The sequence below is a fragment of the Agelaius tricolor genome, unplaced genomic scaffold (genome assembly GCF_023055355.1).
Source record: "Agelaius tricolor isolate 1412-34295 unplaced genomic scaffold, bAgeTri1.0.p SCAF_8, whole genome shotgun sequence".
Lineage (NCBI taxonomy): Eukaryota > Metazoa > Chordata > Aves > Passeriformes > Icteridae > Agelaius > Agelaius tricolor.
The window spans coordinates 38,423,084-38,437,518 of NW_027269268.1; the positions used below are offsets into that span (position 1 = coordinate 38,423,084).

Below are 14,435 nucleotides of genomic sequence, written 5' to 3' on the forward strand. Positions count from 1 at the left end.
TGTGAAACTTGAATATCTGGGGGTTAAAGCCAGCAAAAAATGACCAAAAAATGCTGTCTAATGCTACTGGTTCATCCATGTCACAGTTGTTGGCCCTCAGTGCCCTTCAGGGCACAGCCGACTCTTAAGGGTGGTGGTGGCCTGGCCTCGGCCCACAGCCAAGATTTTAAAGATTTTTTAAAAGATTTTATTTCCATTCCACATGTCCACTTGCTCTCTCCCTACCCCATCCTGTGGGATGGGGAAGAAAACAGAAAGAATGAGAAAGCTAACAGGTCAAGATAAAGGCTGGGAGATCCCTTCGTGGTCACTATCATGGATAAAACAGACTTGAGTGGAGTAAATTAGTTTATTACTGATTAATACATATTGACTGACTCAGATATTGCGAAACAAAAAGAAAAAATGAAGCAAGCATTAAAACACCTCAGGAAAACACCTCTCACTTCCCAGACCTCTCAGCTTCCCTTCAGACTCCTCTCCTTCCCCCTTGTTATCGCCACAGTTGGCACTCAGTCCCTTCAGTGAGGCAATGAACAGTGCAGGGAAGGACTGTGGTTCTCTTCTGCTCCTTCATTCTTACTCATCCTCTGCTCTGGTGTGGTTCCTCTGTGGGCTGCAGTCCTTTAGGAGGGAGTATCTGCTCTACCGTGGAGGGTGTACTTCTCTGACCTTGGTGTTTGCTCTGCTGTATCTCACTCTTTTCCTGCTTCTCTGCCTGTGTGGTGCATGTGCCCTTTCTTAAATACTTTCTCACGGAGGCACCACCAACTTGGTTGATGGGCTCAGCTGTGTCCTGTGTTGTGGATCCAGGTGGAACTGGGCATATGTGGCACACAGCAGCTCCTGCTCTCTTCTCAAGGAGGCCAAACTTGCAGCCCCCCCACTGCCAACAGCTTGCCACCTACATGGATGTCCATGTAATTGGGACACAAGTGGTGGTGGCCAGGGTACTGACCAGAGTAGCAGTGTTGCCTCTGTGGTTTTCTGCTTCCCTGTCCCTCTTCCCCTATCCCTGAATCATGAAGGAGTGAAAATAACCCAGCCATCCTTCCGTTCCTTTTCATCATTTCTGTCATTAGAATGGAACCTTTGCACCATCTGCTTGTTTGGGTGTCACACAGTTTACAGTTCTCTAATTTTTTTGAGTTGTTTCCAGCATAAGGTAGCTTTTTAGCACGTTGACCTGTAGAAACTGAATAGAGGCTGAAAATCAGATACTGACAGAGCTGCTTTTGAATGGTGAAGTTTGTGCTGTGATGGTTCAGGTGCTGCCCCTGGGGGACAGCTCCTGTAAGTCTGTAGGAAAAAAGACTGTCAGGTTGCATCACTGCAGGTGCTCCTGTAAGCTATTGCTCTTCCAGAATTCCAAGGCCAACTTTTTCTTGCAAAAGAAGTATTTTGTATGTTGAACATTTAATTATCTTCACCTAGTTCTTTAAGGGAAAGGAAGTGAAGGTAGAGTTTCCTTTTTTTAGGACTGCATCAGATTTCATCTCCTCCAATTCATGTGTTGTAGTTCAGGGAGATTCCAGTATTCAGTGTATGGTGCTCTTGCTTTGGGACTGGTTGGTGATTGTCAGAGTCTGTCTTTCCTTTCTTCCCTTCCTAAAACATGTAACACTCAGTTCTGCCATTTACAGAACCCGGTGTTTTAAAAACTAATGTGCTAGAATCTTTCAGAACCGATTTGTTTGATGCCAGAGAGAGATTTCACTTGGCAGTGATTTAGCAGTAGTAGTAACTGCCCAGAGCAATTCCTATTACTGTTCATCACCTCAAAAGAACTCCTAGTTTCAAAATAGCCTATACTGTCACTCTAATATTATTGAAAATTTCTTGATAACATCAAAGATTCAGGAAGCATTTCCTAAGGAAAGAGACTCTCATTTTCCCCCTTTTTTGCCTCTGAGTGAAGCAGTGGGAAATTGCTTATGTGCTCCTTGCATTGTTCCTCTCACTAATGATTTCAGAAAGCAGCCAGGTCTTTCTCTTGGGAATAAAACCTCTGGTAGGTAGCATTGAGGGGTTTTCCATCCCACATCTCTGAGTCCTGCAGCTCTGCATGGATGTGATAGTCCAGCAGATAGCTGTAATACACAATCATGTTTTCTCCTGACTTCTGTGGGACAGTGGAGCAACATGGACGTGTTTTCCATTGCTGCCGCTTTTGCGATCATATTTTTTACTGGGTGGATTACTTTGCCTGTGGTAAAGTTGTCCTGAAACCAGTGGCACCTGGAGATTATTGAAGCAGCACAGGCTACGTTTCTCAGGCTTTTCCCAGCCTTCTGCATTTTCACATCTCCTGGAAGGAACACAGACAGCTGAGCCCACCTTGCCTTAACAACCTTTCCTTTTTTGCCATGAGCGACAGATGTTGCTGAGAGATACTTTATTGTTTGAAAAAGCTAGTTCTGTGCATCTGCAAATATTGCCTAAATTGATAATATATCTGAAATAATATTAGGAACTGTAGAGTAAGTAGCTATCTTTCTATTTCTTTTTTTTCTTACATTGCCTTTCAATATGCAGCAACTACATAGCAGAATTAGGTAGTAAATGCCTTTTCATAAGCTTTGTTTTATCCTGCTCAGCCATTTTAAGGGTGTTAGCTTAAATAATTTGAAGTGCATGTAGACAAGCCTGGAAAGGAAGTCTGAAATGATGATTGAATGTATTTAGAAGTTGTTAACAAATCCTTTTCCCTATAAAGTGAGAGATATGGAATAGTGTTGATGGTATGAGATGGTTTGGATGGTTTGAGACTCCAGATGGTTTTCATTTGCTTTTTCCTTATCATAGATGGGATTATTCTATGACTCTTGGAGTTTTCCAAAGAAAATGTGAATGGAAGGAAATCTGGCATCTGTTCTAGGGATGACAAATTGAATATTTCTAGCCATAAATACAGTAGAATTTTTATTATTTGATGAAATAATCAGATTGTTATTGTCTCAGTGACTTAGATGGATGTTTTTATCCCATAAATCTTTATGTGATCTATAAAGCTTAATTATTATATCAAAGTTCTAGTCAAATATATACACCAATGTGAGTGCCTTGTTAACCCACTTGATCTTTTCTGTATTGGCTCATTTCTTTTGTGAGTTCAGCAATATTGAATAGTTTTAATCTCTAGTCACCTCTCCAGTTATTTCTGTCTCAATGTCCTGGTAGTTTCAAAAAATATTCTTCCTTTTCTTTATTTTCTTTTACTGAAGCAAAATGTTCAAAGATGACATGTTTCTGAACAAAGTGGTACCCTACTGAAAAATGAATGAGTTGCCTCTAAATTTTTTAGGTAGTAGGTTATTGACCTTTGTGACATTGCATAACCCCATTTTCATCTTTTGGAGGAGGTCAAATAAAAATCCAGCTATGCTGTACAGAAAAGGCTTTGACACTAAATCAAATCCTTTCCTTTGACTGATATTACTGTTGGCCTTATCTTTGGCCCAAGGCCAAAGTATCTTTTAAAATCATAATTCAGAAATTGTCTTTAGTATCTTTTAAAATCATAATTCAGAAAAAAAATCAGTAAAGTTAACATTATACATTCAAATTCTAAATTTTAATTTCTTCTAGGTAGATGTTTATAGTTGAAGAATAATTATGCATTTTTAATGAAAAAAATGATTAAAAGTGCATGAAAGATAAAGAGACAAATACTTTTTAAAAGATTCCTGCAATTTTTTAGCTTGCATTCTAATTTACCATCTAGTTAATGTAATTGAAAGCTTCTGATTTCAAATGGGCTTAGCAGTTGCATAATCAGCAGTAGGCATTGCACAGAGGGTTAAACCCTACTGATGTGGCATTAACAGGAAAAAAAGGTATCTCCAATTATGAGCTCATAACTACTTTGTGTGGGGTGGGGCTTCTGATGGCATTTCTACATAGGCGGTGGGTGACTGATACACTGAATGTGAGCCACAGGACAGGCAGGATTTCCTATTGCCCTTTCTAGTTTTCCAGGCTTGAAAGATTCTTTTAAGAGGAAGTTTTCAACTAACAGTATCCCTCCACCCCCTCAAAATGTTTTTGTTTTTTTCCAATTTTTTTTTATTGTCAGAAAGTAGGCCACTAAGATTTGTCTGCTGTGTTTTTTTATGGTTTTCAAATTTGCCTTTCTTATGCTAGTGGCTCTTCTGCAGACATCTACTCATTGAATTCCCAGCTAGGCAGGAACCTGAAGAGGGTACTGTGTTACTTACTCCCTGCTTGCTGGGTTGTGATTGTCAGCAGTGTGTAGCCAGAGGCTTGCCGTCGCTGTTCAGCCTGCTTAGCTCAATGCAATGAACATCTGGGTAGTCAGGAAAGCATTAGAATAGTCTCTCTGTGTGTTCAGAAAAACAGCACGGCGCTGTGGAAACTTCCATGAGTAATTTTTGCAAGCCGTAGCAACTTAAAGAAAACTAAGAACCCCTAGAGCATGAATTCTGCATTAGCTCAAGAGTATTTTCCCCAGAACAATTTCCCACTGCTTGTGCAAGTGAGCTGAATGGATGTTCGTGTTCTGGCACTGAGAAGTAACAGATAATGCTAACCATAGTCTAATCCTTAAAGTTACTGCCTTTCATACACACTTCAGTTTTTAAAAAATCTTTGCTAACTTCCATATGTTTACTGAATTTTGCCCATTTTATGAGGAATGGCTGCATCACACATCTTTGCCACCAGCTGTGAGTAATAAAAGAGAGAATTTAGAAATGTAGTAAGTTTGCTATCAGGTGTACTATTTCCTAATCTGAACATTCTTGAGAATTCAACAAAGTTCCATTGTAAATGTGGGAAGTATCCCCATGGTAGTTTTACCTTTACATCAGTGAAATGATAAATAATTGTAAATATGTACAATATATAACAAAGTATGTAAACAATTAGCATTTTTGCCAAAACAAAATCATTATTCAGCAGCACTTCTTTTTAAAAATGAAGGGATCACAACATAAGAGTGATACTACTGTTCTCTAGTAATGATAAATATCCTTTTTTCCCTGTTTTCTAATTCAAGTTTTGAAGACAGATTTGTACTGACTGTATATGTTGGCTAGTGGTGAGTCTAGTTCTTATTTACAATGAGATGGAGAACAGTTATTGGTATCACACATGGAATCCATGGAAATCCTTTCTTTTCCACTTCCATCTTTTGCATGAGATGTTAAGCATAGATTACCTGTAATGGAGAGTCAAGGTCAAGAGTTTGCTTGTCAATAGCTTTCTGATGCCTAAATAAAATATTTTTAGGAAGGCCAATTATTAAATTATTTATGTTTATTTTGATATCAAATAGATGTTTTTCAAAGTGCCTTTATAGTCCACTACATTGTCAGGATAGAACAGTGTATTCTTTCCCTGAAGAGCTAGATGAAATGAGAATAAGCTCAGAACTCCAAACTTTCACGTTTATGCTTCAAGCAAAAGAATCTGGCCTCTAGCACCAACCAAATACTTACTTTGGAAAGATAGGCCCAGCTTTATATGACATCTCCCTTAGTGGGATACTCTGTATTTTGGATTGATTAATTTAATGGAAGAGAAGGGAGGTCTGATCGTCCAAATGGACTTCTAATGGCTTATGTGAGCAATTTGTATTTTGTCTGAGGATATGGAATTCCCTGGGAGAAGTTACAAGATTACCATAAACTTGAACTATCAGGAAAATAGTGCATTTTATTGGCAAATAACTTTGTGATGATAACATACTTTTCAGGTTTGCTGATTTGCTGTATGAAAAGGGTTGTTTGTTTGGGTTTTTTTCCTGCCTTCTGTATGAAAAGGTGTTTGGTTTTTTGTTTTTTTTTTCTACTTTACTGCATCAGACGTTTTTTTCCCCCTCTAAATGGCACTATTTCCTTTTAGAATAACTATGACACTACTGTTCTTCAATTTGTGTACACTAGAATTTGGATACTGCTTGTAAATGCAGACAAAAGCTGCTTAGGATCCAGTTTCTTATGCTACCTTTATTTGTCAGCGTCCATTTCAGTTTGGCTCTCTCATTCCTCTGACACCGAAATGAAATATTCTGCAAATTTTTGCCTATATGTGTTTTTAATATGTGACTTTGTACCTCTGGAGGATTTATCTCACACTTTCTACTTGTTACAATGACTATTGAAGTATGATGTTATATTTTTTTGACAATAAAGTAGTCGAATGGAGGTGCATTGCTGCCTCCTAGTATTCATGTAAACAGGACAGAACTGATAAAAAATGTAGGCCATTTTCAGCTTCTGTTACTCATTACCAGGCCTTAGAATATTATGAGTTGATCAGAAAAGGCTGTAAGAATGAGTATGGTTAAATTGATATATATATATGTGGTGGTTTGTGCTTAAACATTGACACTTCACATGCTCAGTTTTTGCTCTGTAGCCATAACAGATGGGAACCATCTTCCTCTAATGGCAAAGGAAAAGCTGTATTGGCTGGTATGGTCATGTCAGTTCATATCTAGAGATTTAAGACCAGCATCATAAAAGCAGATGAAATCACAAGACCTGACAACCAAGCACTGCTTCAACATTAGAAGAGGAGCAGTATCAAGGATATGGAAAGAGCTGCAGATAGTTTTTGTAATCTTACATAATTATTGCTTGGCTGGATAGCAGATTCCTCAATGGCATTATGTGGACTTCTGAGAGCAATGGCATTATGAGGTGACCTGTTTATTGCCCTCTGACATTCTTTCTGCATTTCATGTTAGTACTTCTTTCCATTTCTCTCCATTACAAACACTAAATAATGCTTTGGTGTATGGCTTGCTCAACATACATTAATGCTTCTGATCTAGGAGGTGTCTTCTACATTTCTGTGTAGAGACCCATCATGCACAGAAGATACTGACAGTAGGCAATTAGCTCTAATGATACTCCTTTATTGGGAGAACATCTGTTAGTTCTGTGGTGACAACAGCAGGAGATATTTTTGTTGAGTGCTTATACCATGATTCAGGCTGTTTTATAGACTAGTAACTTAGATACTTTTAGTATCTAAAAGGAAAATTGCATACTGCCATAGGCTTTTCACCCATAAATCTTAATGTAATCTGTCATTTCTCTGCTTTAATAACAGGCATGTTATTGAAATGACAGCCATGAGATCAGATTCTTTCCACGTCCTGCAGAAAATAAGCTGTGAATTTTGGTCCAATGAATTCTTAGTCTTTTTGCAGTCAGATGGGACTACACACTCTTTTTCATCTTACTTTTTTCTTCCCTCTGTGGTTCCAGAAAATAAACTGAGCAATCTGATCCAGCAGTCCTAGATAAACCGAGAATTTTTTAAAAATACACACTGAAATTAGCTCAGAATTTATTTTTAGTCTATTTCCTTTATTGCAGTCATTACTGAAAGAATGCCACTCAGGTTAGCAGTGGTTAATGTAATTTTGTTAGGGACAAAACCTCTTAGCTGTCAGAAGAAGTTATCTGATGTTTTTAGGTATCCTCTCTTCTGATTATATTCTTATTAAATACAAAGCATGTTTGTATTAAAAGCAAATTACTTGTTGCCTTAAAAAACAAACGCAGATATTTCCTAACTGCACACAGTATTTAATTCTGAAAAATATTTCTTAGATTGAGTTTTCTAATAGCAGTGGTTGGAAGAGAACTTGTACCTGTTCTTCAAGTATTGAGAATATGTTTTAGTCCAGTGCTATAGATTTTCGGCTAAATCTATTTCATTTTGAAATCTTTAGCATTTAGGGTTGATTTATTTCAGTGGACCCTCAAGGATCCTGCTTTTAAGTCTTCTTGTCCTTTCCTTGGAAAGGGAGATATAAGTATCTACCAGGTACCTCAGACATAGAGAATGAGTCAGAGAAACTGTTAACTACACAAAGAGTTGGGGGAGACTGGTTTCTTCTCTCAGCCACTAACCTAGAAGTTTGAAGTGAGCCAAGGAATAAGCATTTTGCACCCCTGTTTCCTTCCATAGGCCCATTTTTATCTGACAACTCCATTATTTATGTCTTTAGTCTATTATTTGTTCCTCTATTCCATTATTCATAAGAACTGAGAGAACAGAGCACATCTGCAGTTTATGCAGATACCATTGTCATACTAGAGCACTTCAAGCTGGTGCATGTATTCTTTGTGTATTGCAATATTTGGTGGCAAGAGAAAAAGAAATACTGTCAGGGAATATACAACCAGTAGGTGTTCATGTCATTCATGTTTATCTATAGGACACTTTATTAAATTCTCATTGTTGATATGGGAAACAGCAACACAATCTATAGTTTTAGTTCATATTCATCAGAGAAATTGACAGAAAAAACCTAATGTAGATGTTCAAGTGATGGAAAATGGTAATATTGGGAAAGTGGAAAAAATAATTTATGCTTGCATAGTCACTGATGATGATTTAAACAGGTATATTGTTTTTCCTGAGGTCTTTTCCTGTAGAAGGGAAAAATACGACATGCTGTTTAGTTGCCTATAAATATTTATTTTGCAGTTCTACAGAACACGCAATTCATGGTGCTTAAAGAAGCATGTCTTTAACAATACAGCATTCTTTTCTTGAGCAGACACTGAAAGTAAATTTGGATACAACAGCCCATTTTAAAATCTGTGGCAGTGAGTTGTCAATACAAAGATTGAGATTTATTGCTTTCAGGAGTAGAAAAGAAAGAAAGTGTTCTCTTGATGTTCTCTTTTAGTCTTGAACATTTATGTAAAGTAAGTAGTATTTACAACACTAGTAGACTTTAGAAAACATTTGTCGTGTAAACACAGGATCACTGTTTTAATTGACACACATTTAATGTTTCTGCTAGGTTGACTCTAAGGTTTATATATGACAATGGTGATAACTGCTCAGTTAAACACTTGTGCTTGAGATTATTAAGAACTCATGTGCCTCCAAAATAATCAATGTCAACCCCTCTTAACAAAAAGAGTCAAAAAATTATGATGGGTACTATTTCTGAATGTTTTTTCAAATATTTGAGAACAAAAATTTTGTTCTTTCTTGCTAAGTTTTTACTCCTAAGACAAACTCTTCATGGAGTCACAGGTCAGAATTTACTTTGTATTACACTAGGTAGAGTTGGACATTTCTGCTTGGGACTTGCAAGAAGTGCATCTTGGTTGGGAGTAATTTCTTTAGGAAAATGAGCTGGATCTAAATTTTGTTTGTCTTGAAGAAATTAAGAATCAGCTCCTGAGTGCCTTGATCACTGAGCTGTGTAGTGATGGTCCTCCTCCTTGTTGTCTGGCTCAGAAGAACCACGTTCTTTTTAATAGAATATCATAAGTTCAAGGCATGGCGTGCTCTGATTCAAGAGGAGTCTGTGTTTATGTGGTTGTGATAGTCTGCTCAGTTGTAGATCTCATTTTTTAACTGCTTCAGGCAAAATAGGGTATTGAACTCAATTGCCCCCTTTCCTGTGGGAGCATTGCATCTACTGCATCGTTGTCTGCGCTTTCAGAAGTAATTATGGCAGAGTTTTGGGAGATCTGAGTCCATAGCAGAGTTGTGTTATTCCTCTGTTACCTGTGCTCAGAACTCACAAGGGGACCTAATACACACTGTGGAAACCCAGGCTGTGGGATTCAGGGAAGCCTGCTATGTGTACAGCAGCTAAAGCTGCTGGATTCCAGCATTACCAGAAGCAAAATGTCAGGCAGACACTGAAGACTTTAATATGACAAGGTAGACAAGTGTGGACTGCAGGAAGTCAAGCAGGTATTGTCTGAATGTTACATGGATTGAAGTTCCTAATATTCACCTAAATCCTTAACTTTATCTGTGACTGAATGTTTTAGATGTCACTTGTGGACAAGGGCATTAATTAAGCTGAGATATCCTGAAGTCTTGGTTTGAAACATTTACTGCTTCTGAATAAGCTGCTGATTAAGAAAAAATAATTCTGACAACCAATTAACTCTCTGCAATATTGTTTTTAGTTTTTGTGTTGTGGAAGATGAGGATTAGATTACAGACTTTGTCATCTCACTCAGATTGTTTCAACAGACACTCTTTGTTCTCATCCTGAGCTGGCTGTTTCAGATTTTCAGATAAATCCAACATCTTTAAGTTTACCATCCTGCTTGCTAGATAAATCTAGTAGTAGGACTGCGTTGAGACTGAATCACTGGAATAGGAGGAAGACTATCAAGGGAGATGCTACTAGCATCTCATACCATACCAATACCCTATGCATTTTCAGTGTTAATGTCTTTACTTTGAACAGTGAAAGTAGGAAAAGAAGTCAAATGGGACAGACACTGCAGTGGATGAGTCTCGAAGTGGTCAGATGATGTGATGCTTAGCACTGTCAGAAAAGACACATACAACTTCACAAATGCAGTTTTCTTGGCTTCTGCTGTCTGTCAAGGGTCTTGCAGTGTCTAGTAACCAGGGGTTTCAGGAGTAGTTGGTAATTCTATTATCAGTAAGGAAAATTACCTTCCAAATAGTCTTTGTGCCATGCTGGAACAGGAGATATTGTAGAATGATAGAAGATAATTCTGCAAATCCTACTTATGCCTGAGGTCTTCTCATTCAGTGCAGAAAATGGGACTGAGGTTGTGGGGTGGTACAAATCCAGTGTCTGCAGCAATTCCTTAAGAGATAGTTCAGCTTTGGTTTATGCCAGTCAGTCTGATGATCTTCTCTTTACAGAAAGGCATGTTCAGCAGAGCCAGCCAAAGGGATAACCCACAGAGACTGGCATTTACAAGAACTAACATTATTTATGTTGTAGACTTCAATCTCTTGAGGTTCTTCGGGGTGAGGCTGTCAGGGTAATGGATGCCTTTACTCTTGTGTCCTGACACAACCATCTTTGATTGATCTTCCTGACAAAGAGGATAAACTATTAGTCATCCTTTGAGAAGACACTGTCTGTAATGAATAAACTTACCATCCAGTTTCACGTTATCACAGGGAAGATTTTTATTTTTTGGTCAATTTCAAACAAAGGGGCATTGACTTTGTAACAGTTTCAACCTTGCTATTAAGTATTAATTTGGAATTTTGTTTTTGTTTCTGTTTAAAACCAATGACGTTTCTCCGGTATATGTGATCATAGTATTAATGGAGTTAGGTTTAAAAAATATAAAATGCATATTTAGGCTTTTACAGGGGTTTGAATTTTTGTACAGCTCAGTTGAATTCAGAAAATTGTTTTTCTCTATTCTTTTGTATTCCACTCATATAATAGAAAATGTGATTTGCATTATATAAAGTACTTAAAAAAACAGACATCATTACTGTGCAAATAAGTCTTCTATTGTCACTTAAAGGTTATAATACTACGTTGATTCTTTAATAAAAGAAACAAGAACACAGAGCTCTTGAATAATTAGTAATGGATTGTTTTAAATTATAAAATAATCTGTATTTAGCCTTATTCCTTAAGTTTATTATGTATTTTGCATTATTTTCAAATAAAATGCCCATCCAACATTCAGTTCATTAGAAAGGTTTAGACATTTCAGTGAAGCTATAGGTCTGTGGATAGTGAGTAAAATTTAATAAATGATATGGATTGTGCTAGACTGTCCACCGGGAAGAAAATTTACATTCAACTTGTCCTTAAGAATCTATTAGCCATATACAGCCTGTATTTAAATCATGTAGCTGTGTAGTAGGGAGGGACGACTGCTATTGAAAACATAGGTATTACTGATGGTCCCCAGCGTGATAAAACTGCATTTTTATTTTTCAGGTCTTAGGAACAGATGAGGATAGTATGGGGGATGGCTGCTCTCAGAAACTGGCTTCTGCCAAGTTCCTTCGACTTTTGCTCCTGATACTGATTCCATGCATTTGTGCTCTGATCCTTTTGCTGGTGATTCTGCTTACCTTTGTAGGTGAGTGCTTTTTTAATTAAGGAGATGCTTTTTAAATTAAAGAGACTAAAACTAAGACCACATTCTCAAGTGCAAATATAACTGTAGACATTAGACATACGTCTTAGCACACCTATCTAAAAAACGAATCTACTTAGTGACTGTTGCAGAGAAATACATCTGCTACTTATATTCATATCCTTGAAACATATTTAAAGTATTGATGAGGAAACCTTTTCTAGTTTTCTCAAGGTAGATTTTTGAAGAACACATTATCTTGAACATGTAGATAGTGTTCAGCAGCCATTTTGCAAGTAAAAAAGATACTTTTGCTATCATTTTAGATCACTGTCAGTGGAATGGAATATATATCTGTTTATGTCACACATTTATATGCAAACCTGGTTCTTATTTTCAGGTGAAATTTAATTAATAAATAGCCACAAATTTTTCTGAACAGCATACAAAATATTACTGTTTAAATAAGGAAAATTTTGTTCATTTCATCTACATACAAAATAGGTATCAATGCAGAACCCCAAATATGTTTTGTGGTAACTGTTTCAAGGTATTCATAGACATCGTAATGGCTTAGTCTGTTATGTAATTTTGTGCATATGTCTTTCATAATTAAAAAGTGCTAATTTATTAGCATAATTTTTTTAAAAAGTCTTCCCTTTGTTACTTTTAGAAAAGCTGACATATCATTAAATTGCTTCAAGTACAAAATAAAAAGGACAATTAAACTAGATTAAAGCATTATTTTTTCAGGGAAAAAAGTTTAAAAAATTTGCTTTCAGTGCTGAGTGTTTTTGGGGTTTTTTTAATTTTTCTTTTTGTTAGTGAGAACATTTTTGAATTGGGCTTCCTTAGGTAGTTTAGAAGCACATCTGAAACAAGTGGGGTATTGTATCCAGTATCCAGACATACAGATATAAATCTGTTTTCCTATTTTGAACACTCCAATTTCAATTCATATCACACAGTCAAACAACAAGCATAGGAAGAAAGTAAAGATGTTTCAAAAGTACTGTCAAAATCAGAGTAACTTAAATCTGTTTTCTCCATTCAGTCTGTAAAGGATATGCAAACGACGTTGTAGGCCTGTTCTTTTCATTTAGTTTAAGTTCAGGAAGTAAGAAAACCCCCAAAGCTAGTGAATGTTATGATTGACAGGTAAGCCTTGGGTTGTATTTCTGAACTAAGAACAGTCTGAAATGGATTAAGATCAAGTAAGTCTTGCAATTAGGAAATAGGAAGCCTTTAAATTTGCTTTCCTTATGTTTAGCATTCCATTTGTATCTTTCATATCCTCTGCCCTAGATTTTCATTCTTTGGTGAGAAACCAGATAAAAAGGCAGGTGTATTTACATCAGTTATACTCAATCTCTTTCTCAGGCATGGATTGACCTGTGATTAAATGTATGAAATCCTCTGGGAAATGGGGCCAGTTAGGATTCTACTTTTGTAGCAAAAATCGTGACTGTCTCCTCTTAAGTCAACGTCACTACTGTAGGGTAAAGAAAAAGGCTTGCTGTTATAACCCAAGTCTAAAACCTGCAAAGGTCCCTTCAGAAGCAGCTTTTGAATAAACATTTTATAATTTACTATTCTTCTCAACAGCTTTCATTTTCTATGTATTGATATCCTAGAAGCAAATATATTTGATGATCAGAATTAGATGAACTAATGCTGTGGGGATTTAAAGTGTGTGTAATAGAATATAGTCTGTTACAGTAACTAATAATACAATATATCCAAAATATTACTTCATATTTATTTCAGGTCAATAATAACTGAATTCTAATACTGGTATGAAGTCTTACTGTGTAAGAAATAAGTTGATAGTATTGAGTGGCTAATAGAAATTATTTGATGGGAGGGAGGTTGGAGGGGGGTGGGAGGAAGGAAAGAAGGAAAGAAAAGAAAGAAAGAAAGATAGGTTACTGCAGCTTGACTGACATGCAATAGTTTGGTATACTATGGGACCTTCACAGTATCAGTAAGGTGTCCATTTCTCTAGAGTGCAGAGTCATGGGTACAGACCCTGCAGGAGAAATCTCAGTTCATATGTGCTGGCCAGCTGTACTAGTGAACTAATGCTTTATTTCCTTTACAACTTCCTCATCAATTACCCATACTTTGTTTGACTGCTTTGCTCTGTTTCATTAGCTTTTAAATAGACTTGATCTCTTGAAGCTTTCCTGCTCTGAAGAGCTAGAAATCTTCCACAGTTTACGCTGCCAGCATCTCAATTTATGAGCTTGAACAGTGTGACTATTTCTTAAATCTCTTAACTGTCCATTTTTAAGTAAACTGTCAATTTTTTAAAACCTGTCCATATTTAAGCAAAATATTAATTCCCCAAAGTGAACAGCAAATGGAAATTATCATTAAAACTGCTGGAAAGTGTTGCTTTGAAATGAATGGGTCTGGTCCCAGTAGTTCTGTTTTGTACCAAGCACAATGAAGGAAGGCTGGCATACTTCATGTTTCTGTCATCTGGACGTGCCCAGCTGTAGCTGGAGACACAAATTGAAAATGGTTACATCTATTTCTCAACTAATTAACTATCTGGCTTATGATTTACCATCTACAGCTCTGTATGAACCCAAGTCTGAA

At 36.8% G+C, this 14,435-nt stretch overlaps 1 protein-coding gene across 1 annotated transcript in view; it reads left to right on the forward strand.

Moving 5' to 3' along the window:
• CORIN (corin, serine peptidase) overlaps positions 1-14,435 on the forward strand; it is a 111,796-nt gene that overhangs the window by 5,739 nt on the left and 91,622 nt on the right. The window contains 1 exon segment of the mRNA XM_071432447.1: positions 11,690-11,834. Coding sequence (XP_071288548.1) covers positions 11,690-11,834 — 145 coding nt within the window.